Here is a 24,275-nt window from a genome sequence, read left to right as displayed (position 1 = left end):
TTTTTACGGGGCACACTCCTCCTCTCAAGGGAAAAAACCAATCTACCTCAAACCTGCATAAGGCCTGCATAAGCCTTAAGACATGTGTTCAGATGCCTGATGAAAATGATTGAGGTTTGGTTGAAGCAGAAATAGAGCTGGGAATCTTGGGGCACCTAACGATTCGATTACGATTACGATTCAGATGGTCCGATTCGATTCTAAAACGATTATTGATGCACCCCCCCCCCCTTTTTTTTTTTTTTTTTTTTTTTTTTTTAATGTTTTGTACATTAGTTCCAAAATTGTTCAAAAATACTCTCAGGCTAAACCAAACTACTATTTCAGTATCAAGTTAACATATAGCAGTAAACAAATATACAAAAATAACAGTAAATAAAAAAACTCCAGTCCCCATTCTGTATCAGCAGCTTTAAACTACATTCAATTAATTTAATGTTGTGAATCAACCGTTAAAGTTGTTAAAATTGCTCCCGTTAATCCATAATTTCCCTTTTGTCAACTTTCGACATGTGAAAGTTTTAAAACTATTTTAAAGATAGATTCAAGTCAATATTTTACCGATTTAGGAGTATTTTAGATAAAAAGTTAATTAGGTTTGCTTGGAAGGTTCGCTACAACAGCCTTGCAGAGAAGTGTACTGCTTTAAGATGGCGGCCGTTTACTACGTCTGCATCTAGCTTTTTGTAGATGTGCTGCAAACGCTACTGCTACCGTAGTGCATCTAGTCTTATATAAATGATATCAACCGTAACATTTTGTGGATGACATACTTTTGTAGCAGCTTCAGGTGTGTTGTTGTGTTTTTTTATCTCGTGGCATGAGTTGAGCTAGAGCCGTGAGTTGAGCATTGGCATTACCCGAGGGGCCGGGTAATGAGAAGCATGATGTTTAGCTACTCTCGCTCCGTTGCTCATTTACCGCGCGGCGCGCTGAGTGTGTTGTACTTCCGCTTTACTTGGCATATTTCAATAATCGGAATTTGGATGTTTGTGAATCGTTCTCGAATCTTCCACGGCTGAATCGCGAATACTCTAAGAATCGGAAATTTTGCACACCTCTAAGCAGAAGGGTCCAACAGGAAAGTGATAATGACTGTCACCATTCTGTCTGTCCACACATTTTGAACAGTCATAACTTGGCAGATATACATGATAGCTGCTCCAAATTTCACATGCTTGGTCAGAGTCTTACCCTGAAGAGACCAGTAGTGGTCATTTGCATCGACTCTGTAGCGCCAACTAGTGGCAGCAGAATTTGTGGCCATTGCATGCTTGAAAACTCAAAACAATTTCTCATCCCAAAAAAAGCGAGTTTAAAGCATTTTAGGTTCTCATTTTAATGATTAGAGGGGGACTGTCTGCCACCACCCCGACCTGCGTGACGTACGAGTTGCGCCAAAGTGCGAGGGCCCGTTCAGTCCTGCTTGCAGGCCTAGTTTTGTTATTATTGTTTCTCGATTAAAAAAAAAAAAAGTAAGCAGTTACAATTTTAATCATGAGTATTTTTTTCACCAAATACTTTTTACTTGAGTCAAATTTTTGTCTACTCTACCCTCCTCTGCTGAAAACGAAGTGACTCAAGAATGACCCTAAATGAAGTATCAATAATAAATCAAATGAATAAATCCAGGGTTTCCCCCTAGGATTTTTTGAGGCTGTGGCAGCGGGCTGCATCGGAGTCGGACAGCCTCACCATGTGGTGCCATGTAGAAATTGGGTCATATCACGACAGATGAGATTTTTCCCCCAAAAAGACCCATAACAAAGATCTATTTGAAATATTTCATTAGCCAGGCTAATGTCGTAGCTCTCAGCTACAGTAGATGTACGTAAAACGCGTAACTAATTACAGCTACGTTACCCTTCATAATAATAGGCCTTTTTGTCTTAGCAATAGTACGACTTCCATGCCGTCGTCCTTTTTCTCTCTCTTTTATTTGGCCCTAATTTAGAATAAGCTCGATGACAAGCTAAAAGGGTTAAAATCCATCTCCAACTTTGAAACGATGCTAAAAAGGTTTTAAATTCTTCTCTTCTATGGAAGTATTTATTTGTGTGTGTGTTTGTATTTAGTGTTTAATGTTATTGTTTGTATGTTATTGCATGGGGATACCATAATATGCGACAATTCACCCTTTCTGCTCTTATAATTTTTCTTATGCTTGTCTTAATGTACGCAGGCTCCTGGCTCTAAGCTTTGAGTAACTTCTTTAGGAGACCAGACTCACACATGATCCTAGCTCAGCATTAGGAGATGATGTACACTTTTTGAATATGTGTGTGAATACATTGAAATTGAATTGAATAGTACTACATTACCACAACAATAATAGTCCTTCTGTTAACGGACGCATTTCAAGTAGGGGGAAATTCTAATATTAGCTCTAATTCTAATAGCTAGTTTGAAAGGCCCCCCCCACAAAAAATATCCTATTTGCAGGGAATAGCGGCTTATACTTTGGTGTGACTAGGGATGGGAATCGAAATCCGATTCCAATTCGGAACCGGTTCCGAGTGTTTCGAGGCCTCGACATCACAATGAAAAAGCCTTAACGATCCCTTTAACGATTCCTAAAGACGTGTATTGCGTCGTGACGTGTGTTGTTGTCCAGACGCATCAAACTAGCATGGCGCCAAGAACCACTCGCTCCAAAGTTTGACTACACTTCACCAGGAAAGAGTGTGAAAATGAAAGGTTACGACGGGTAAGCACGAGCATTGCAGCCATAAGCATAACAATGACAGCACGTAGGTTCAAACGCTCGAAAGTGTGTCTTCACTTCACGAGGAAAAATTACAACAAAGCGACTTGCAGTCATTGCAAGGTGGAGATAACTGCATCGGGAGGGAATATGATTGCGCTGTCCTCACAGAGAGGCTAAGGCTCAGTCCTCTTTATAAAAATAAAAAATAAAAGTCCCGGCTATACAGCTAGCTAAACTCCCAAATGACGATGCAGAAGACGTTGGTATAATTTGCTGACTTTATTCAACCATCACTTGAAGAGTGAAACTAAGAATAGAAATGAAACAAATCAATTTCGTCCCCAATAACAAACAGGTTTGCATCAAAGTAAATCAGCGATGATTAGCTGCTAATAACAGTATGGTTAGCATTCGTTCGCTAGCATTAGCACATCGTTCAAACCACTACACAACTGGATTTAAGTGTCCGATCGCGAGTGGAAACACAACAACAACAACACAAAAGATGATACATACAGGCGTTGCCTCTGTAGATATTAACATTAACAAAGAACGTAGGCTCGTAGAAGTGTTTCCCTCTCTCACTCACTTGGATGCGGCATTTCTTCTTTGGGTGTATGCGCACTCCAGCAGTCCTCAAACTGCGGCCCGCGGCCCAAATACGGCCCGCCTCCACATTTGGTCCGGCCATTTTGAATTATTTTTTTTTTCTCAATCGTGTTATTTATTTTCTGGCCTTTTCCTTGAAGAATTCAGAGAGGGTTATTTGGTTATTATCTATTTAATTAATAGTGTTTTTATTATTAATTATTATTATTATTATAAAGAATCCAGAAAGGGTTATTTGATTGTGGCTCTCTGAAAAATATTTTTTTACATTTATGCACTTCTGCAATCGTCACACTTTTTCTGTAACAAACTGACCCCGGCCCCTCACCAGAGAAGGGAAAAGTTATGTGGCCCTCACAGGAAAAAATTTGGGGACCCCTGCTTTAACACATATTGCCAAAGGCAGAACAAAAACCTATCTGCCTATATATACCAATATTTTTTATTTCTATTAGATAAATGTTTCAGTAAAATGTTACACATTCTTGTGTATTTGCCACTTATTGCCACAGTTAACATTGAGGCTTTGGGCCTCTTTTGATCTCGTTGTGAGTTTGTAGGGTTGTGACTTCTGATTAAACAAACTCGATGCCAATCAAAACGTTTGTTCTTTTTCCCCAAATTAGAATCGATAAGAGAATCGATAAAGAATCGAATCGTTAAGCAATATCGATAATGGAATCGGAATCGTAAAAATCCTATCAATTCCCATCCCTAGGTGTGACGCTGCGCGCCACTCTGATAAATGTAGGGAAAACCCTGAAATAATATGATAATTATCGATTTTAACTGATCCATTTTTTCATTGCGATAACAATTTTTGTCATATCGACCAGGTTTGAACCAAACGTCCTCTTTTGCCTGGACGTCCACTTTTTACATCCTGACCGAGGCGTTCGGCGAGGTTTTATAAATTCATAAAAATGTCTGTTTTTTCAATTAGCATGCGTTGAAATTTACTGACACTTTATACAGAATACTATGGTACTGTACTGCCTGTGACGTATTCCCAGAGAGTGTTCAAAATTATTCAACCCCCCCAGTGGATAAGTGTTTTTGGAAGTTTGACATTCATTTTTCATCTTGTTTATAATCACATCAAATAATGACATGTCTAGTAGACAAATATAGCTGAAATAATACAATTATTTTGGGAATATTCCAATTAATGGCTTTTCTGTGATTACCTCATTGACAAAATTATTCAACCCCCTCCACCCAAGTCCACCACTCTTAAGAACAAAAGGTTTCCTTCAGGTTTTGTCAAACTGCTGATGAAAACATCTGTAGATGTGTACGGGACCCTAATGAGCAGCAATTAAGCAGATTTAAAAGGACTCTGACATATAACTCTTCTTGGCAGTTAATGACATCTTTACAACTTAGTGAAGCCCAAGGATTGGTTAAAAAAAAAGTTCAGAGAGGAGGTCATTTCACTCCATAAGCAAGGATATGGATATAAAAAGATAGCAAAAGGATTAAAAAGTTTCAAGAGATACTATTGGGAGCATAGTCCGCAAGTTTAAAGCTAAAGGCACAGTGGAAATGCTACCTGGGCGTGGTAGAAAGAGGAATGTCTGCAGCTGCTGTGCGATACCTGAAGCCAAAGGTGGAGAAAAATACCCAGGTGACAACTAGGCAACTACGACAGGACATGTCATAGGCAGGTATTCAGGTTTCATCCCAGACAATAAAACACACACTGCAAAATGATGGGTTCCATACAAGAACTGCCAGCCCCCCCCCGCCCCGCTGATTCCAAATCACAAGAAGTATGCCAGAAACCAAGTGGACAAACCACAAAGGTTTTGGGATACTGTTCTCTGGAGTGATGAGACCAAACGAACTTTTTGGGCCAATGGATCAACGGTACGTGTGGAGGAGAAAGAATGATGCCTATAAAGAAAAGAACACCCTATCTACTGTGAAGCACAGTGGGGGGCCAGTCATGCACTGGGGTATTTTTGCTTCTTCAGCTACAGGGAATCTTCAGCGTGTGCGAGGTATTATGAATTAAGTTCAATCTTAGATTCAAATTTCATGCAGTCATTGACAAAGCTGAGGCTTGGGTGAGGTTGGACCTTCCAACAGGACAATTATCCTAAGCATACCTGAACATCTACCACATCTTGGTTGCAAAAAAAGTGCTGGAAGATTCTGGAGTGGCCATCGCAATCACAATACTTAAATCCCATTGAAAATCTTCGGTGGTACTTGAAGAAGGCAGTTACAGCACGCAAGCCCAAAAATGTTAATGAACTGGAGGCCTTTGCCCATGAGGAATGAGCAAGGATACAAGTGGATCCAGGGTTGACCCTAGGATTTTTTTGAAACCGTGGTGGTAGGCTGCACCGGAGTCGGACCACCTCACCATGTTGTGTCACGGCAAAATTGCGTCATATCATGACAATTTCCCCCCCCCCCCCACATTTTGTTTCCCAGGAGGAACCATAACAAAGGAAACCGAATATAAGACTGTGTTTTTTGCATGGAAATAAGTCTAGGTCGTCTTATATTAGCGGTCTAGACATTATACCCATTCATGACGCTAGATGGCGCCAGATTATCATTGAAGCAATGTTCTGTCATGACAGATCTCCATTTAACCAGTTTGCATTATTTCACTGCAATGTTTTTCCTTATTCAGATTTGTTTCAAGACTAGTTACAGTTAGACTTCACATTAATGGTTAATGCAGTGATAGCAATTTTGTCGTTTTATCACAATAGATTGATTGGTTTATTTACATTTCAAAAACCAGAAGCCATTCATTTACGAATGTGATTGCACTTTAGTTTACATATACGTTAGGGTGTCCCAAAAAAGTGAATCCAGGAAACTCATCTCGCACACCCTCTCAATGCATTCCACTTCTTGCCAAAGTACTGTGAGAAGAAATTCACAATGATCGCTTAATATTTCGGGTTCCGTCAGAGCACATGTAATGTCTGCTATGCCGTATACAGGGGCCAGCCGGGTAGGGGCGTCATCCTGATCTGTCCATTTGCACTCACATGCATAGAACGTATGCGGTGTTGCCTTGACCTGGTGTTGACAGTGGCCAATCCAGAAAAGCTATCTTAAACTCAAAGGGAGGGGGGGGGGGGATTTTCCCCCCAAATATCACCGATTTTGAAAAACTCATCGGATTTGGGAAGCCTTATCACGTGGGACGTGGTTTAAGCAAGTCTTTTTCTGATAGAATGTGACTTTACTTCGAGAAAATCACACTTTCAAGCGATCATAGCATGGAACTGGTCATGGCGGCTGTCTTCGACCTATTCTTCCGATCCTCTGGCCCTGATATTTCCCTGTTCGTCCGCTTCAATGCAGAATGGAATTTTCTGGACCACTCGAAGGCATCTCCCTTTGACGACGGGCCGAACGAAAACCTTCCGAGTGGGTGCATCTCAAGAAGGACGAAGTTGTCGGGTTTATCAACAGCCAGCTAGAGACCACCCACCACAGGGACGACGACTGCGTGTTCCTCCTCCTCGCCCGCTTCTTCCTCACGGGCCCCGGGACAGAAGTTGTCCGCTTAAACCGGCCGGGCTGGATGGATGGCCAAACGCATCTACTCGCTGAAAATCTACATCTTCCGGAAGCAGTTCCAACTTACTCCACATGAAGCAAGAGCTCTGCGCAAGATGTTCGCATTGACGGTCTACCTCAAGCGGTGGTTCGAAGCTCCAGTGACCGTCAATGCACCTGTGAACGACCTGGAGATGTGCGAGGAGCTGGACAGATACACAGCTGCTGACAGTGAAGTCGGCTCGGCTGCTCTCAAGAAGTTCCGTGGGCATCTCTGGTACTTGAGCGAGGACTTAGCCCCCCTGGCGGTGTTTTCAACCAAGACCGAGGAAGAGAAGGCCAAGATGCTGCACAACCTCTACGAGGCTCAGGACAAAGGGAAGGAACTGCGGCGTGTGGAAGGAAGAAGGCCCCTTATGCTCAAGAGGGCTGACCTGGGCGACTTCATCACCCGGAGGTCGCAGAACCTGTTCCACTGCCTGAAGCTGCCTCTCCCAGCTACAGTCGCGGATCTGCGGGAAGTTCCAGTTGTCGTATCCGAGCTGAAGTCGGTGAATGATGTTGCCGAGTGAGCGGTGAAGCTGACGACCGACTTCAACCAGTGCCTGATGAAGGACGAAGACGAGCGGCAGCTTCTCTTTCAGGTCGTCGAACATCACCGCCGCCAATTCCCCACGGCTGGCAAGAGCAGCTTCCAGTAGTGCAGCTGTCACTTCCCTGTCTTCAGTTGGATTGCACTTCAGTTGTATTGCAATTCAGTTGTATTGCACCAGTGCATGTAACACCCTGTCCAATGTGAATTGTGCAAGGTAGACAATCGGTCTGGGAAAGAGGCGATCATTAGTCAGAAGTAGAGATGTCCCAATCCGATATATGGATCGGATCGGATGCCGATATGGGCAAAAAAATGCGCATCGGTATCGGATCAGAACACGGGAAAAATTCCGATCCAGACTTCCGATCTAGTTTTTTTTAAAGTCTGGGTTTTCCAGCGCACCAATTTACATAATCCATTCCAGTTTTTTCTTCGGTTCCCTAAAATCCGGTCCGCATTTTACTTCTCAGCTGCAGTACATGTACGTAAAATGCGTAACTGATTACAGCTACATTACCCTACGTAATAATACAACTTTTTTTCCTTGTAGCAATAGTACTACTAACATCTCGTGGTCCTTTTTTCTTTCATTTGGCCCTAATACTAGTATGTACTACATTAACACAACAAGAATAGTCCTTCTGTTAATGGACCAATGGCATAGGTTTTCATAGGGACGGTAGAGACATAACACTAGGAACTTTTCATGATGCTCAAATTGTCCCCACCAACTTTTAAGAAACCTTATTTGCATAATATAATGAGTTCATTTATAGAGGTCATTTAGATTGTCTTCTCATATTTTGTAAAGATAGAATTGACCCAACCATTATTAAGTAAATTACTTTCATTAAGTTCAGTGACACCATTCTTTCCCCCCAAACTCACGTTTGATTGGCTGATGACTAAATTACCTTGTTTTCAGTGTAATGCCAGCAGCATTTGACCTCATTGTTTGTCATTTATTTGTACTTTAAGAATTTAAGTGTTCCAAAATGTTTTGTGAATTAACAATCGTCAACAAAAATGTAATTGCAAGATGTTAAAAAAAAAAAAAAACTTATTAGAAAGGTCGACCAATCGTTAAAGTGCAGACTAATCGGGAGAAAAATAATTGTTTAGGACTGCCCTAGATTGAAGTGAAGTTATTTGGGGACTGAAACAACTTTTTGATTGTTCAATCCAAAAAATTAAGTTACTTCAAACAAAGAAAAAACATTTCTAAAAGAAAAATCACTTTCAATCCAGGGCTCCAGACTGCCCCCTAATTTGCGACTAAAATTAAAGCCTGAGCGAGTTTTTTTATCTACTCGCACTCCTTCATGGTTAACTGACTAGTTCGCTGTAATGTAACGAGAGCTGGTTTGCCAAGGGAAAATACATCGGAAGAAAAGGACTTCCAGGCCACTTCCAGAAGAGAGCGAGACTTATTAAATGGCTACTCCGAGAGGCACTGCTATCTTCCAAGTGTTGAGAGTGCATTGATTGTAACATTCTAAGTAAAGATGTTAAACTTTGTTTAATCGAGATTTCTTTCGCAACTCTGCGACTACTTGTAAAAGCAGAGTGTGACCACGCTCCCTCCGTGTGATTCATTCAAATGAGTTCACGAAAGAAACAGTGCTCTTTTTAAAATATGTTGGGTGTTTTGGCTCTCTCGGTCAAAAAGGTTCCCGACCCCCGACTAAAACCCATGATTATCTTTAGATTCTGCATTTTAAAAACTTTTTCATATTTATATTTGTTTTCTGTCATGAATGGGACGCATCCATGTTACAGCTGGGGCTCCCGAGAAAAAAAAAACATGTTAAAAGGGAACAGGCATGTGCCGGTATGAGATTCTGACAGTATGACAACCTTTATCAAAAATAGGCATGGCAAGAACTAGGTAGTTTACAAGCACAACTTAAGACAGAATGGCGGACAAGACTTCTTCATTGTAAAGTCGAAATCGGGTAAGTTAGGTACGTCGTATCCCCGGGACTACTTTGAAGTCAAGTTGATGCCATGGTGCAAACCTTACGTCGGTTCACGAGTCCATTGCACAGCTACTGAGTAAGCAAAGCCACTATATTAGACAAAGACATTTCCGTACTTATGACAAGGTACCATATTTGATTTCTTCCTCATCTGAAGAAAAAAAAAACTTAAAATGACCTTGGATGGGTCTGGACTCTTCCTCCTCTTTGATGCATGCAGACTCTTGGTGCTCAGGACGATGGTCTTGGCTGACATATAGATCTGCAAGACCACAAACACATGGGCCAAATCTTATTTCATTTGCAAACTTGTCCCCAAATTTGTTTTCTGTTAAATTCCTTCCTTGCCAATTTTCTTTTGTTTATTCATGCTTTGTTGTCATCCGATCCAATTCAAATTAATTCAATGGGCTCGACATGAGAGCGACTAGTTGACGTACTCGACGTCATCGATGACGTCAATGTGCTAACGAGCACACCATCCCGTCGACGGTTAATAAAGGGTTAAAAATATATATATGCGTGGAAAGTTGAGAATGGCCGACGCTCGGGATTCAAGAGGGGAAAGCGGCACAAGGCCGAAAAAGCGCACCAGAGTTTTATTTCTCAAAGGTGGCAACCCTACTTTGGAATCAGGTCCCAAATTACTGCGGCGTTTCTTTCAGTCAAATACAATAAAAGTAAAGTAGACGTAGTGAACTGACCAGAGATTGTTGCTCAGGTCCTGCGCCCTTCCTCTGGATAGCAGTCCTGCTCTTGCAGGCTCAAACACTTTGTGTTCGTTCACGTTTCGTCTTCAAATGTTTTATCAGGTTCGAGGTATTGAAACTGGCTGATTTAACTCCACATCTTGAAACTTTCAGGCTGCAAATCTTGCATGCAGCCATTGATTTTAATCGACGGGATTTCTATTCTGAAATATTTCCCGACTGCTGCCATTTCTCCTGGTTTGTTTTCCTCCATATGAAAAAGCGGCCTTGTCATTGGTCAGGAGTGGCTATTGGCCCACTCTCATTGGTCTGGAGCAGGCCAATAGCGATAGCTGCTTAGTGTTCACGTGGCATCACACAAAACGTAGCATCGTATCATTGCGCATCATTAGGTTTTTTTTCACGTATTTCACTCCAGTGAAACGTGACTAGAGCTGAAACGAATACTCAAGTAACTCGAGTTTAAAAACCTATCCGAGTAATTTTATTCACCTCCAGTAATCGTTTATTTTGACAGCTCTAAGCATCACGTTTTGCTCGGACTAGGAGTGGCTATTGGTCCGCTCTCATTGGTCTGGAGCAGGCCAATAGCGATAGCTGCTTGGTGTTCACGTGTCATCACACAACACAGTGACAGAGTGTAAAGAGCGCCAGGAGGAAAAAAAGGCTGCTGTCAAATCTTATAATTATGGACCGGTAAATGGCATCGGCGCCGTCTTTGTTGGTACTCGCCGATACCGATACCACCATTTCGGGCCAGATCGGCGCCTCCTGCCGATACACGTATCGGTGCATCTTTAGTAATAATGTGATTTTTTTCCCGTTAATATGGTTCTTTTTTTTAGAAAAAATATTTGGCCCCAATACCTAGCATCGTATAATTGCGCATCATTAGGGTTTTTTTTTCACGTACTTCACTCCGGTGAAACGTGACATTTATCTACTCTGCTTGTGCTCACTCTATTGCTGAGAACAATATAGACAATACACAAAAAGACTCATAATTGTTTTGAATCCTTTTGGAAAAGTGAAGTCACAATGTTCCGAAACTGTTTACATTTTATTCTTTTGCACTAGTTAATGCCATCAGCATTTAACCCTTATTTTTTGTGATGTAATATTGTTATGTGTTTATTTGTACTTTAATATTTTTTTTTCCCTAAATGTTTTGTGAATTAATAATCATCAACAAAAATGTAATTGCAAGAGTCGTACAAAAGTTTATTTTAAAAAATGGTTAGACTAGTTGACTAATCGTTAAAGAAGTCCGCAGACTAATCGGGAGAAAAATACCATAATTTTTGGACTATAAGCCGCACCCATGAAATTTGACACCAAAACAGCATTTGTTCACAGATAAGCCGCACTGGACTATAAGCCACAGCACTCCTCATTGTATTATGGAATATTTACACCAAAAGATAGTCACCTGTAACACTTTATTTGACAGCGGCACCGTAAGACTGTCATAAGACCAAATGAACCACCATGAAGCTTTGAACCAATGGGCTGAAAAGCTTCATTGCTCCAAGAAGCTTAATTTACCCATCACTGCTCCACCTGTTGTCAACACTGTTGTCGTCCAACATGCCTCCTAGCATACATTGAGGCACTACAGATGTAAATAACAATCAAAATTCATGTTCTCTGCAAATTATTTCTTCAGTTACTGTTTCAGTTTCATTTTTTTGCTAGAGATAGTATTTGGTAACTCTTTATTTGAAAGTGGCCCCATAAAACTGTCATTAGACAATCATAATTATGACATGACACTGTTATGACAATTAATGAATGCTTACACAAGATGTCATTTAGTGTTATCCGGCAAATTATCTCACTTTTGAATGGATGTAAAAGATCCGAGCTGAACATTAATGGAGATAGGGACATAGTATGCCGGATGACACTTAATGACATCTGTCATAAGCATTCAGTAATGCCCATGATAGTGTCATGTCATAATTATTACGTCATAAGATCAAATGAACCACCATTGCTTCAAGAAGCTTCATTTGGACATCACTGCTCCCTTGGAGAGACAGTCAACCTCTGCTGCCACCTGCCGTCAACACTGTTGTTGTCCAACATGCCTCCTAGCATGTATTGCAGCGCTACAGATGTAAATAACAATCAAAATTCCTGTTATGTGCCAATTATTTCTTCAGTTGCTGTTCGAGTTTCATTAATTGCTAGTTATGGTATTTGGTAACATTTATTTGACAGTCGTGCCATAAGACGATCATAATTATGACACTGTCATGAGCATTAATGAATCCTTATGACGGATGTCATTTTGTGTCATCGGCAAATTATCTCATTTTTTAATAGATTTAAAAGATCCCAGCTGGACATAAATGGAGTTAGTGACATACTTTGCCGGATGACATTGACATCTGTTATAAGCATTCATTAATGCCCTTGATAGTGTTATAATTATGACGGTCTTATGACGCTGCTCTCAAATAAAGTGTTACCTATTAACCCAAATAAATAAAAAAATAAGCCGCGCTGGACTATAAACCGCAGGATACTGAGGAAGGGAAAAAAGTAGCGGCTTATAGTCCGGAATTTACGGTAATCGTTTGCGACAGTCCTACTTGACATCACATTTCAGGAAGACATCAACAAAAACAGTCTCATAAAATACATGAAATAGGAATAAAAGCAAAAAAAGAGCCGAAGCCATATATTGTGTCTGCACGCAGGGCAGCAAATGAATGGCTTTTACGCTCTGAAACGAACGCCTAAAATATTGCAAAATGTCAGATCCGACAGTTTCCATTTTAAATGTAATCCCCAGAGTGTGAAAATAAATTTGAACTGGGTTCTAAATTCTAAGCCAGTGGTCTCCAAACTATTCCACATAGGGACGGAGTGGGCGCAGGATTTCAAACAAGACCACACCTTTTCACCAATCTGGTGCTTTATAAGTGTAATCAGTTGATTGCAGTCAGGTGCTGCTTCTTGTAGTAGAAACCACATTGGTTAAAAGGTCTGTGCTTGATCGGTATGAACAAAAACCAGGACTCACAGCGGCCCTTGAGGACCGGTTTGGAGACCCCTGCTCTAAGCCATTGAGCCTAAGGCTGCGACAACTAATCGATGAATAAATCTGTTGCAGGGTTCTTGCACAATTTAAAAGTCAAACTGAATGCTTTTAAGACCAAAACAGGTGGCAACAATTTGTGAAGCAAAAAAACTCACCTTGTTTCACTGTAAACCAAGGGCGTAGGTTTGGTCTCAATATTGCTAGGACATGAATAAGACAAAACAGATTGGGCGAACGGGGGTCAGGGCTGCATTTTCACAAAAATGAATTTCATTAATTGATAGGGTAAATGATCAATGCAAAATAAATCTGTATTGACTTATTCTAACTTTCACAATGCAAATTTATAACGTCTTTATCTGATATTTTTTCTCAAATCTAGTCCAATAAATTTCTCCATCTTGTTTTGAGTGTTAAGATAAAAATGAAAATCAGGGAGAAAGGGGTAAACCTTGGTTCACAAAATTTCTTAGAGTTGAATTGGCGTTAACAGTAGAAAACACATAAAGGAGAATATTTCTTTCAAAGCAGCTTCCTACTGGAGTTTGGGGAAATTCACACGTTATGCACACTATCATGCAGGTTGGACTTTCAGTAGCAAAATTAGTGGTGTGTTCCCCACCTTCAGAACATTGACTTTTTACAATACTTACAGTGGCTGCTGCTGGCAGAAAAAAAACTTGTAATATTACTCGTCTTCAAAGGAGGCGGAAGAGGCGGCACGTTGTATTTATGTCGGGGCTATGATTGCGTGTGAGTTTGTGTTCGGAGGGGTCAAGTCTACAGCCAATCAAACGTGTGTTTGAGGGAAAAAATGGGAGCATTCAGCAAGCGAAAAGGGGTCAATTCAAATCTGAACAAAATGAAAGTAATTCAGTGAATAATGGTAGGGTCAATTCTATCCTTACAACATATGGGATGGCAATGTAAATGACCTGTGTAACTGAATTCATTATATAATGCAAAAAATCTGCGTAAAAGTTGGTGGGGGCAGTTTGAGTTTGAGTTTTAACTTAAATGAATCCTCTATTTTTAAGACAAGTAATTCTTAAAACATAAATGTTAGTATAAGCTATAATAATTTGATATTAAAACCCCTCTTAATGTTTTTGTTTAAATAAAGTTTGTAAAATTATTTTAAGCGATAGGTCGCCATTCTTGTTACGTCGCAGTGCGTGACGTCACTGGCCCCGAATGCCGAAATTCCAGCTTGTCACTCGTTAGCTTTCCCAACATGTCGTCAGTTCTACCCTTCCTATTTGAACCAGATCTGAAAAGTGAATAGCAGGACAGCACTGTCGGTCGTTCACAAGACGAGCTTCAGGGGAAAATCCGTGCAGCAAATACCTGATAAGACAAAAGTTGGGCAAAACTGGTGATGTGAGAGAGTCCTGTTGGGAAGTCCGGTCGGGAGCGAGAGTGCATGCTGTTGGGATTCGGGAACTCCGGTTTTATTAGCAGATATTCAAGGTCATTTTCAAACGTTTTCCCAATATAATTATGTAGATTGTTAGCATCCAGAGCTGTCGTGTGCTTTACATACAGTACAGGCCAAAGAGCACACCTTGTGTAATCCAGGTCTTGTACATTGTAACGCGTGGTAGCTAGGATACGTGTATAAAAGTACCAGAAAGGGGAGAAGCTTCCACTTATGCACATTTATTCTCAAAAAATAATTTTTCCACCTTGAGCACTCTTCACTCGGGAGCTCAGCAGTACGCAAACACGCGTTCCCTGACGAACGCCAACATTGTTGTAAGGTCCACGTCAGTCACTGTCATCACTGTAGCGTGCCCTAGTGCTTTAATTATTTAGTATGATTTGGGGAAAACTCCCATGAAGAATAGTCAACAAAAAAGATAGCAATAATAATCCAAATCCGCGTTTTTTTACTCACTCGAAGATCCAGGAATTATACCGATCCCATTGCAATATCGCAGCCGCGATTAGCCCGTCGATTCCACAAAATAGACTGATCCGAAAAGCCGCTGTGGGACCGATGAATAAAAATAAATGGACAGATCCAAAACCATTATTGCAGACGCGATGGGACCCTTACTTGACTGAGGATCCAGGAAAAATGTTCGGGCGCCAGTTGTAACGCGTGGTGGGTAGGATACAAGCATACAGGGACCAAAAATGGGGAGAAGCTTCCACTTATGCACACTTATTCACTAAAAATAACAATTCCACCTTGACCACTCACTTTACTCCCCTTTTTTTCCATTTGACTGGAAATTGCATCCAAAAGCAGCACATCGAGGCATTTTACTTTGCGAGTTTAGGCAGCAATAAGCAATTGTTGAACACATTTGGAAAGATACCAATTACGTCATCACTGGGAGCCCGCAAACCATGGCGCCAACTAACGGTCAAAATATGGACTAAATATTATAGAATATTGCCATTGATTTAACATTTTATGTGTTTCTAACAACATATTTTAGTACAAGAGAACAATTGTGGTTTATTAGAGCCTACATGTATGTAAATCAGAGGATCACTTTAAAAAGTTGGTCGTGTTGTGTCCCTACCGTCCTTATGCAAACCTACACCCTTGCTGTAAACACAGAGGTGCTGGTGTTTTTCTCCTCTCGCATGCGACTGTACGGCTTTGTAGGGAGGACCAGAAGTGCAAAAATTAAACAAATACAAAGTTAAATAAATGAATACATGTGTCATTAAAATGCTTCTATTTCAATATTCATTTCTTAATTTCAATACTTATATAGATTAAAATTTTTATTTATCATTCGAATATTTATTTTATTACAACAGTTATTTTATTCTTGCACTCTTGTTCCCTTTGTACTGCATAAAATAATTTTTATCTGTCAATGGCTCATCAAACTACTAAGGCGGGCGGGGTTTGAGTCGATGGAGTCAAGCTATTGCTTCTTCCTTCCCAACATGGCAGCGATGGCTGAGGTTCTGCATGAGCTCTCTCTGGATTTACTAACAGACATATGAGACTTAGCAGAACATAACGACGCAGAAAATGTGGACCCTGGGCACGTGGCTTACAAAACACAGCGGTTTAGTTTATTACTGCAATCAGGCTAGCCATGTTGGGAAGGAAGGAGACTTGATCAAATCAAAGTCCGCCTAGTTCACAGAGTTTGATGAGCCAATGACAGAAAAAAAATGATTTCATGCAGTACAAGGGGAACGAGAGCGCAAGACCCAAACGACTAATTTTCTCCCGATTAGTCAGCAGACTAATTTTACGATTAGTCGACTAATCTTATAATTAAAAACTTTTTTTTTTTTTTTTTTAACTGATTTACCAATGAAATTTTTGTTGACGCTTATCAATTCACAAAAACATTTTGGAACACTTAAATTCTTTATTAAAGTACAAATAAACAGATAAATAACAATAATAAATCACATATAAACAATGACTTCAAATGCTGATAGAATTAACTTGTGCAAAAGAATGGAATATGGAATAATGGAATATATTCAGAACACTGACTTCACCTTTCCGACATGATTCAAAACAATTCTTAAAAAAATACCTAGCATTAATATGATGGTATACTGTAGTACTATATAAAATAGTATTATAATTATTATTCATTGCCAATCAGACTTTTCATAAAGGGTGTCATTTCAAAGGTATTCTTAGTGTAGAATCTGAAGTATGTGGGATTAACTCCAGAAATCATTATTTATATGACGAACATGACCTGCTTTTATTTTGAAATGCTCACCGGAAGTTCGTTCACTAAACCGCTAATTTAAGCTTTACACTCCGCAAAAAAAACAAACACTTTTTGTGATTGCATGTGGTGTCAGTAATAGATTTTTTTCCTTTTGCAAATGCTGTTAACCAGCGATTTTTCATGTTTGAAATGTCACCTTTTAACTGCAAGTTTTGGAGAAGGCTGCCTGTTTTATAGCCGGCGAGAGTAGGTCGTATTTTTCCCCCCATTCACCTCAATGTCACAAGGCTAACATATAAAGTGCATAATATGGATGTGTTTTCGTATTTTGTATGTCTGAACTTTAATTCTACAGCGTGTTGAGGAGAGAAAAGAACTGGAGTCTCATATGCCATCAGCACGCACAAATGTACGCAATCACGCACGCAGCGATAAAACGCAGCCGTGAAAATAAAACGTAGCCGTGAAAATGACCGCCCTCATTTTTATTTACCATGCGATAAATGGACTCATTGCATATCGCGACAGGCTTAGCAACTTCAATAAAACATGCAATTAGTTAGATGGACTTACAATCTCGTGTCGTTATCATTCACGGCCGACGTGTAGCCAAGCTTGGCATTGAAGAGACAGGACACAACAGTGTAACCTCCTTTGTTTCTTTAAAAATAAGTCAATGTTTTGGACTCTCTGGTGCGCTTTTTTGACTTTGTGCTGCTTTCCCCGCTTGCATACCAAGCGTCTGACATTCTGAACTTTCCACGCATATATTTTTTTAACCCTTCATTAACTGTCGACGGGATGTTGTGCTTGTCGACGGATTTACGTCATCGATGCTATGTCGACGTCATCAATGACGTCGACTATGTCGACTAGTCGGGACAGCTCTAATAAATACAAATTGAAATAAATTAATAAATGTTTGAAATAAATATATATTGAAATAAATAAATATTTAAATTAATATTGAAATAAAAATTGAAATAATTACATTAATAAAAATTGAAATAAATAAATACACATTGAATAATATTCTCTCATATGAATATTCATCTGAAATTACGAGTGATGTCAGCACCGAAAAAATGCTAGGCTAGGACGCGACAATTTGGATCAAAGGCACGCCATAAGTCTTACGTCGATGTCCACATTGAGGTTGTTTTCACAAGCTTAAAGCAGAAGTACTTTCATCAAGTTGAAGTACCTTTCTGCAGCTTTTTCTCCCCATTTCCAACTCCGCGCAGACGTAGTTAGGAGCAACAACAGGAAAACCGATGCAATTTTCAAAATAAAGTGTGTAAAGGAACAATTTAGATTTGACGGGCTATTTCAGACGACTTATGCCAAATAGTGCGTAAAAATGAGCTATAAACTTCATTTTAAATTGTTCAAATTAGAATGTATCTTTAAATCTTTAAAAAAAAAAAAATCTCAATTGCAATGCCTGGCGACTTTTAATTTGGTGTGGCGGTGCACCATAAATCATTTTTATGTAGGGGAAACTCTGCAAAAATATTGTCCTTAATAATTTGAAAAGCCGATTCTAAAACACCAGATGCCTTGAATATTGTTAATTTTAACGGACGCGGCGTTTATTTAAAAAGTAATAGTATTACTCCGAGAATACATTTCGAAGTAATTGTTCGAGAATAAAAGTTGTATTATTACGTCGGGCTAATGTAGCTGAACAAGCAACCTCCGTTAAAATCAACAATATTGAAAGCATCTTGTGTTTTAGAATTGGTTTTACAAATAAGGAAATCCACATTATTTTGCCTTATCTACATCAAATTATAATCAAGAGAGAATTTATATTAATGCTTTGTCGCAACTCCCAGCTAAGATGCATGTACGTCAAGTAATATTGCGACTTTTTTTTCCTCGAAGCAATAGTACAACTTTTATCTCGTAGCCCTTTTTTCAATTTATTTATTCCAAATTTATTCAGGTTTTTTTTACGTACTTAATTCCATTGATATGTGACATTTATGCGGATAACAATATATACAGTACATACCACAAAAAGAGAAAGTAAACAGTGAAGTCACAGTATTCCGAGTGTTTACATTCTGTTCTTCTGCACTAGTTGATGCCATCAGCATTTGACCTCATTGTTTGTATTTTATGTGTTTTTGTACTTTGGGGGAAAAAAATAAGTGTTCCAAAATGTTTTTGTGAATTAATAATCATCAACAGAAATTTAATTAAAAGATAAGTAAAAACAAATATATATATATATATATTGGACTAGTCGACTCATCGTTAAAGTCTGCAGACAAATGGGGAGAAAAATACTCATTTAGGACAGCCCTAGATTGATTTTTTTTTTTTTACTTGATTGAAACAACTTTTTCGATTGAGGGAATGTTGTCTTGATTTTGGGCCACATAGGACACGAAGGACATTTGTGTGTAATTCCATCAAAAAATAAGTTGCTTCAAAACAAAGACAAAAATATTTTCAAAAGAAAAATCGCTTCAATCAAAAAAGATTATGTTTTTCAATCCAAGGCTCCAGACTGCCACCAAATGGGGGCTTTTTGCGACTAAAATTGGAGACAGTGCAAGTATTTTTTTCATTTACTAACACATGTGCGACAAGTAAGATTGCCATTTTTTTCTGACACACTCTTTCACGGTTAAATCGACTAGTTTGCTGTAATGTAACGAGCTGGTTTGATAGCCTTATTTTGATTGAAGAAACTTTTTTGTTGTTGTTAATTGAAAAATGACACAACTCTATCTCCATTATAAGTAAAGGTGTGTGAAATTTTAGATTCTTAGATTATTCGCGATTCAGCCGCTGAAGATTCGAGAACGATTCACAAACATCCACATTCCGATTTTTAAAAAAATGCTTACTAAAGCGGAACTAAAACACAGTCAGCACGGTCTTCGGGATGCAATGAGGAACGGACCCAGAGTAAACATCCAAATAAACCGCCGACAGATGCTACAAAAAAAACGCCCAGTTGCTGTAACCTTCGCCCACGTTGCTAAAGACTACGTCCACATAATGCTACGGTATATATCACATTATATACAATGCAGATGCGAAATGACTCGCAGGCGTGTGTAAACAGACGCCATCTTAAATCAGTAGACTTCTCAGGAAGGCTCTGTTGTAGCAAACTTTCCAAGCAAGGCTAATTCACTTTTTAAATACTCCTAAATCGGCAAAATTTTGACTTGAATCTATCAACATTAAATTTAATTGAAAGTAGCTTTAAACTCTTTTTTCAGAATTGTGACTTGAGTATTTTATTTAATATTTTGAACTGTTAACTTGATACTGAAATAGTAGTTTATTTAAGCCTGGGAGGATTTTTGGACTATTTTTGTAACTAATGTATGAAACAATAAAAGCAGCTAATAGCGGGGGGGGGGGGGGGCACCAATAATTGATTTATAATCGAATCATAGCCTCTGAATTGTATTCGTAATCGAATCGTTAGGTGCTCAAGATCCCCACCTCTAATAATAAAACAAATAGAATGAATAAAAACCTAAGTATCTCGAGGCCGAGCCGAGTGTCCTCTTTTTGGAAATCAAAATATAGTCAATCTAGCCAATTTTGGGTCCAAGAGCGGAACTTCAAACCACCCGAGTGTTTTCCGCCTTAACCAAATTTCCCTTCCGGAGGATCAATCAAGGGTTATCTTTATGATTCAAAACGATAGATGTTCAATACCCCGGGGACAAAAAAATTTATTTTACTGTATTTACCGAATGGTGAACCAACCTGGTAGCCTGCGAAGAACAACTTTTACTTGCATTTTGCAAGCATTCGATAGTTGATGTTGTTGCTGATCTTTCGCACCACAAAGTTCCGCCTCTAACTTTTCGGCTGGCGTCCTTCTTGCTCGCATTTTGCACACTTTAGGAGGCTCCAACTTGATGTTCAAGCGACGAACCACGTTTTTCTGTTCGGAAGCAAAGCTAAGCTAAGCTAAGCTAAACCAAGATAACTAGGCTCCGAAGCTTCAACAAGCATAAAGCCCACTTGAAGTTGGACGGTTCCAGTTAAGTAGTTCTGAACCTCCTGCGTCGCAATGTGGGTTAAACTCCGCACAAAAAGCAGCGTGTTGCTGAGCACATTTTATATTTCGCAAGAGTCACTCGTAGCTTTTTCTTAGCTTAGCTCCCGCAGCTAATAGAGCGTACCAACTCTCTCAATAACAGAGGGGTGTCCTAACAACTAGAACGAACAGAGCACAAAAAAATTCGGGTCCATTTTGCGGTAAATTGGGGAGCTTGAGATATTAATTTCGAGTGATGACGTCCCTCTAAGACCCTCATTTACTGCAAAATGGTTTAGAATTGGGGCCATTCGTTTGTGCTAGTTGTTAGGACACCCCTCTGTTGTTGATAAAGTTGGTACGCTTCATTAAAATAACAGAGGGAGAGAGTTGGTACTAGGGATGGGCAATACCAGTAAATTTGGATTCGATCCGATACCAAGTAATACCGAGGCCAAATATTGCGATCCTGATCCGATATCGATACCGGAAGTTCATACTTTATATATGTATATACAACCCTGCAGAGTTCTCAGCCATTCTGATATCTAATAATATCTAATGTACAACTACAGCAAACACTCAAAAACTAATAAAAGTCTCTTTGTGTCAAATATGCATTGCAATGGAAAAACTGCTACTTTTATTAACTATCAAAGCAGTTTCCCTACAAACTCATAAAACAATCCATCAACAAAAAAATCTGATAGTCAGTCCCACTCTTTAAACATGACCCTTAAATTCATATACACAGAACATTTCCCGGCTACACGTTGTATTTGATCATATTATAATCTACCTAAATTCAATATTTTTTTAAAAATCTAATTAAAGAACGAATTAATAGTAGCATGTTACCGCTCTCTATTGATAATTACAAATAAATCCAATAAACTATAGTCACTTGAAATAAAAAAAAAAAAAAAGTAATAATAGTTAATATTAGAAATACAGTAAGGGGAGATGTGTCTATCTAAAATGTTAAGTAATAATTTATGTATTTTTTATACCCAACTTGCTTGCGAGTAGTTTACTTGACTATCCTATGGAATGTGATGTGGGCTGATTTGTTCTCATTGTATAAAAAATTAATAAAATGGAGACTCACATTTAGATTACAGTAATACTTCACTGTTAAATATGTCACTATGGTCATTTTACCTTTTTTATATAATGCGGGATGAACTTTGCTTTTCACAAACAAGATGTAGCTATAACTTTCCATTACAAAGCATATTCAATAGTGCTGCAAAGTTCTTTTTATGTAAGATGACAAAAATGCCATATTTATCGTTTCATATTGCACATCAGCCACTAATGCTTATATCGTCTCTGATTATCTATTAATTAGCAACTACGTTACCTGAATAAGTCCTGCCTTTCGCAAACGCCACTTCTAAAGTACTTTGCTTTGCTTCGGCGGCGTGGTATTGTCTTTTCTCGTGTCCTCCTCGGCTTGAGTGGCACGTTTTTCCATTTAGTTCGTCGTGTGCTTCGGGATGCACGTTTCTTAAGTGTTTCGTGAGGTTTTTGGTATAACGAAAATATCTGACAGTTTTGGCACAAATTGTGCACTTAGCCTCGTTGCCATTTATTAAAATGAAATATGTCCAAACCGGACTTCTTTTACGATCCGTCGTCGATGCCGCAGCCATGCTACCACTAGCTTCCCAATGTTTGTTTGTTGTGACTGTGTTGGTGCCTCGTGAGAGGGGCGGAGGAAAAGCATGCTGATCGACACAGGATAGGGACGTAAATGGGGGCGGGAGCAGACAACGGTGCTCTGCTTATGTGCGTGTAGAACGCGAAAGGGAAAAGTCGTACAAAGAGTGCACAAAAATATACCCAAAAAATAGACAAAGAAAATATAATACATTAATTCCAAATATCGATACTTTTGCTTGGGGATCGATACCTAAACTTAACTCGCTGGATCGAAATATCGATATTTTGGTATCGATCCGCCCATACGTAGTTGGTACGCTACATTAACATACCATAACAGAGGGGTGTCCTAACAAGTAGCACAAACGAATGGCACTAATTCGGAACCATTTTGCAGTAAATGAGGGCTGATATCATTGCTAGAAAAACACACATAATAGGACACCTTGCATCTTGGCTTTTAATACTGTCCTATACCACTTTGTGACTTTCCACCTCCATGATGAAACATTCTTCGTCCATGTTTGCTGGTGTTTAAACTGTGAATAAGCAACTGGGCTGTTACCTCCAGGCCCAGCTCCGCCCATTTTGTCAGATGCATGTCCGGCAAATATAGAAAATAGCCTATACCATCCGGCGGGCTGCGGCACACCAGAGATGGTCCGCAGTCAATCCGGAGCACTGAAGCGGCCAGTATACGTTGAACAATAGGATATAATGGGAACGGATTGGCTCCGGCGCTATTTTTTTTACTGGAGTCGGACCGGAACCGCAGCGACGATGCATCTGGTGTATTTGGGCCATTATACGTCATCCTTCCGCAATGTATCCGTCACGTAGACCCTCATCAGAGAGCACATTCTTTCACTTTAGAACAGGGGTCGGGAACCTATGGCTCGCGAGCCATATCTGGCTCTTTTGACGGCCGCATCTGGCTCGCAGACAAATCTAATTATAAAAAAAAAGAAAGCTTTGTTATACTCCTTTGCACGTTGCGCAAAATGGTGACAATCCCCGTTCGCAGTTATTTTAGTTGGAAAGTGGCAAACATACAGGTACATGTCGTTGTGTCTATCTATCTATTTATCTGTCTATCAATCGCATTGGCAACGCAGATGAGGCAGACACTGATCGAGTGGGGTCGCCGTATTATGCTGTCAAAAAGAGCGGCCGATGTGCGCATGTGCATAGTAATTTTCCCATGGTTTCAGTTTCGTTTTCCCCGCCAATTTTAGAAACCCTTTTACGGAGCCCCCCGGGTGCCAGGATAGAAAAAATAAAAAATCATAGCTAATCTGTACCCACAGTTTACTAATCTGTGGGGACAGTTTAGTAATCTGTACCCACAGTTTACTAATCAGTGGGTAAAGTTTAGTAATCTGTACCCACAGATTAGTAAACTGTGCCCACAGTTTAGTAATCTGTACCCACAGTTTAGCAATGATCCGGAAACAGTAGTCACCAATGTTTGGCGGGGACTCAGAGTCCAAACGCCGAGGGACCAACCGAGCAAGCATCTGCACCATTTGCCCTCGGCGAACAAAGGGTTTTTAAAAGGTAACTATGTCACGTTTTCTTTGGTAGGTGTCTTTCAGGTGTCATCAATCAATATGGCATGTTGTGTTTGCAAATTTTCTGTGCTGCCGTCGTGTCCGTGCGTGTTTAATTCAAGTAGTCTTCATTTGTCATTGAGCTATTTTTAATAGCCGCATTAGCGGCTACGAACACACAACATGCCATATTG

The 24,275-nt window shown here is 39.6% G+C and overlaps 1 protein-coding gene across 4 annotated transcripts in view; it reads right to left on the bottom strand.

Annotated features, from left to right (window-relative positions):
* Nucleotides 1-20,982, bottom strand: part of LOC130927687 (gastrula zinc finger protein XlCGF8.2DB-like) — a 33,325-nt gene extending 12,343 nt beyond the window's left edge. For 3 of the 4 annotated variants that reach the window (XM_057853654.1, XM_057853655.1, XM_057853652.1), the window contains exons 1-2: nucleotides 20,590-20,982; nucleotides 9,600-9,683 (exon numbers count right to left, since the gene is read on the bottom strand). In XM_057853654.1, the coding sequence (XP_057709637.1) occupies nucleotides 9,600-9,683; nucleotides 20,590-20,716 (211 nt within the window). In that variant the 5' untranslated portion in view covers nucleotides 20,717-20,982. The remainder of the gene's footprint in view (nucleotides 1-9,599; nucleotides 9,684-20,589) is intronic. The other variant, XM_057853653.1, reaches the window with a different exon arrangement.
* Nucleotides 20,983-24,275: the final 3,293 nt, after the last annotated feature.

The sequence above is a fragment of the Corythoichthys intestinalis genome, chromosome 13, assembly GCF_030265065.1.
Source record: "Corythoichthys intestinalis isolate RoL2023-P3 chromosome 13, ASM3026506v1, whole genome shotgun sequence".
In the NCBI taxonomy this organism is placed as follows: domain Eukaryota; kingdom Metazoa; phylum Chordata; class Actinopteri; order Syngnathiformes; family Syngnathidae; genus Corythoichthys; species Corythoichthys intestinalis.
The sequence above is the reverse complement of the archived record's forward strand: the minus strand, read 5'-3'. Positions and strand labels throughout refer to the sequence as shown.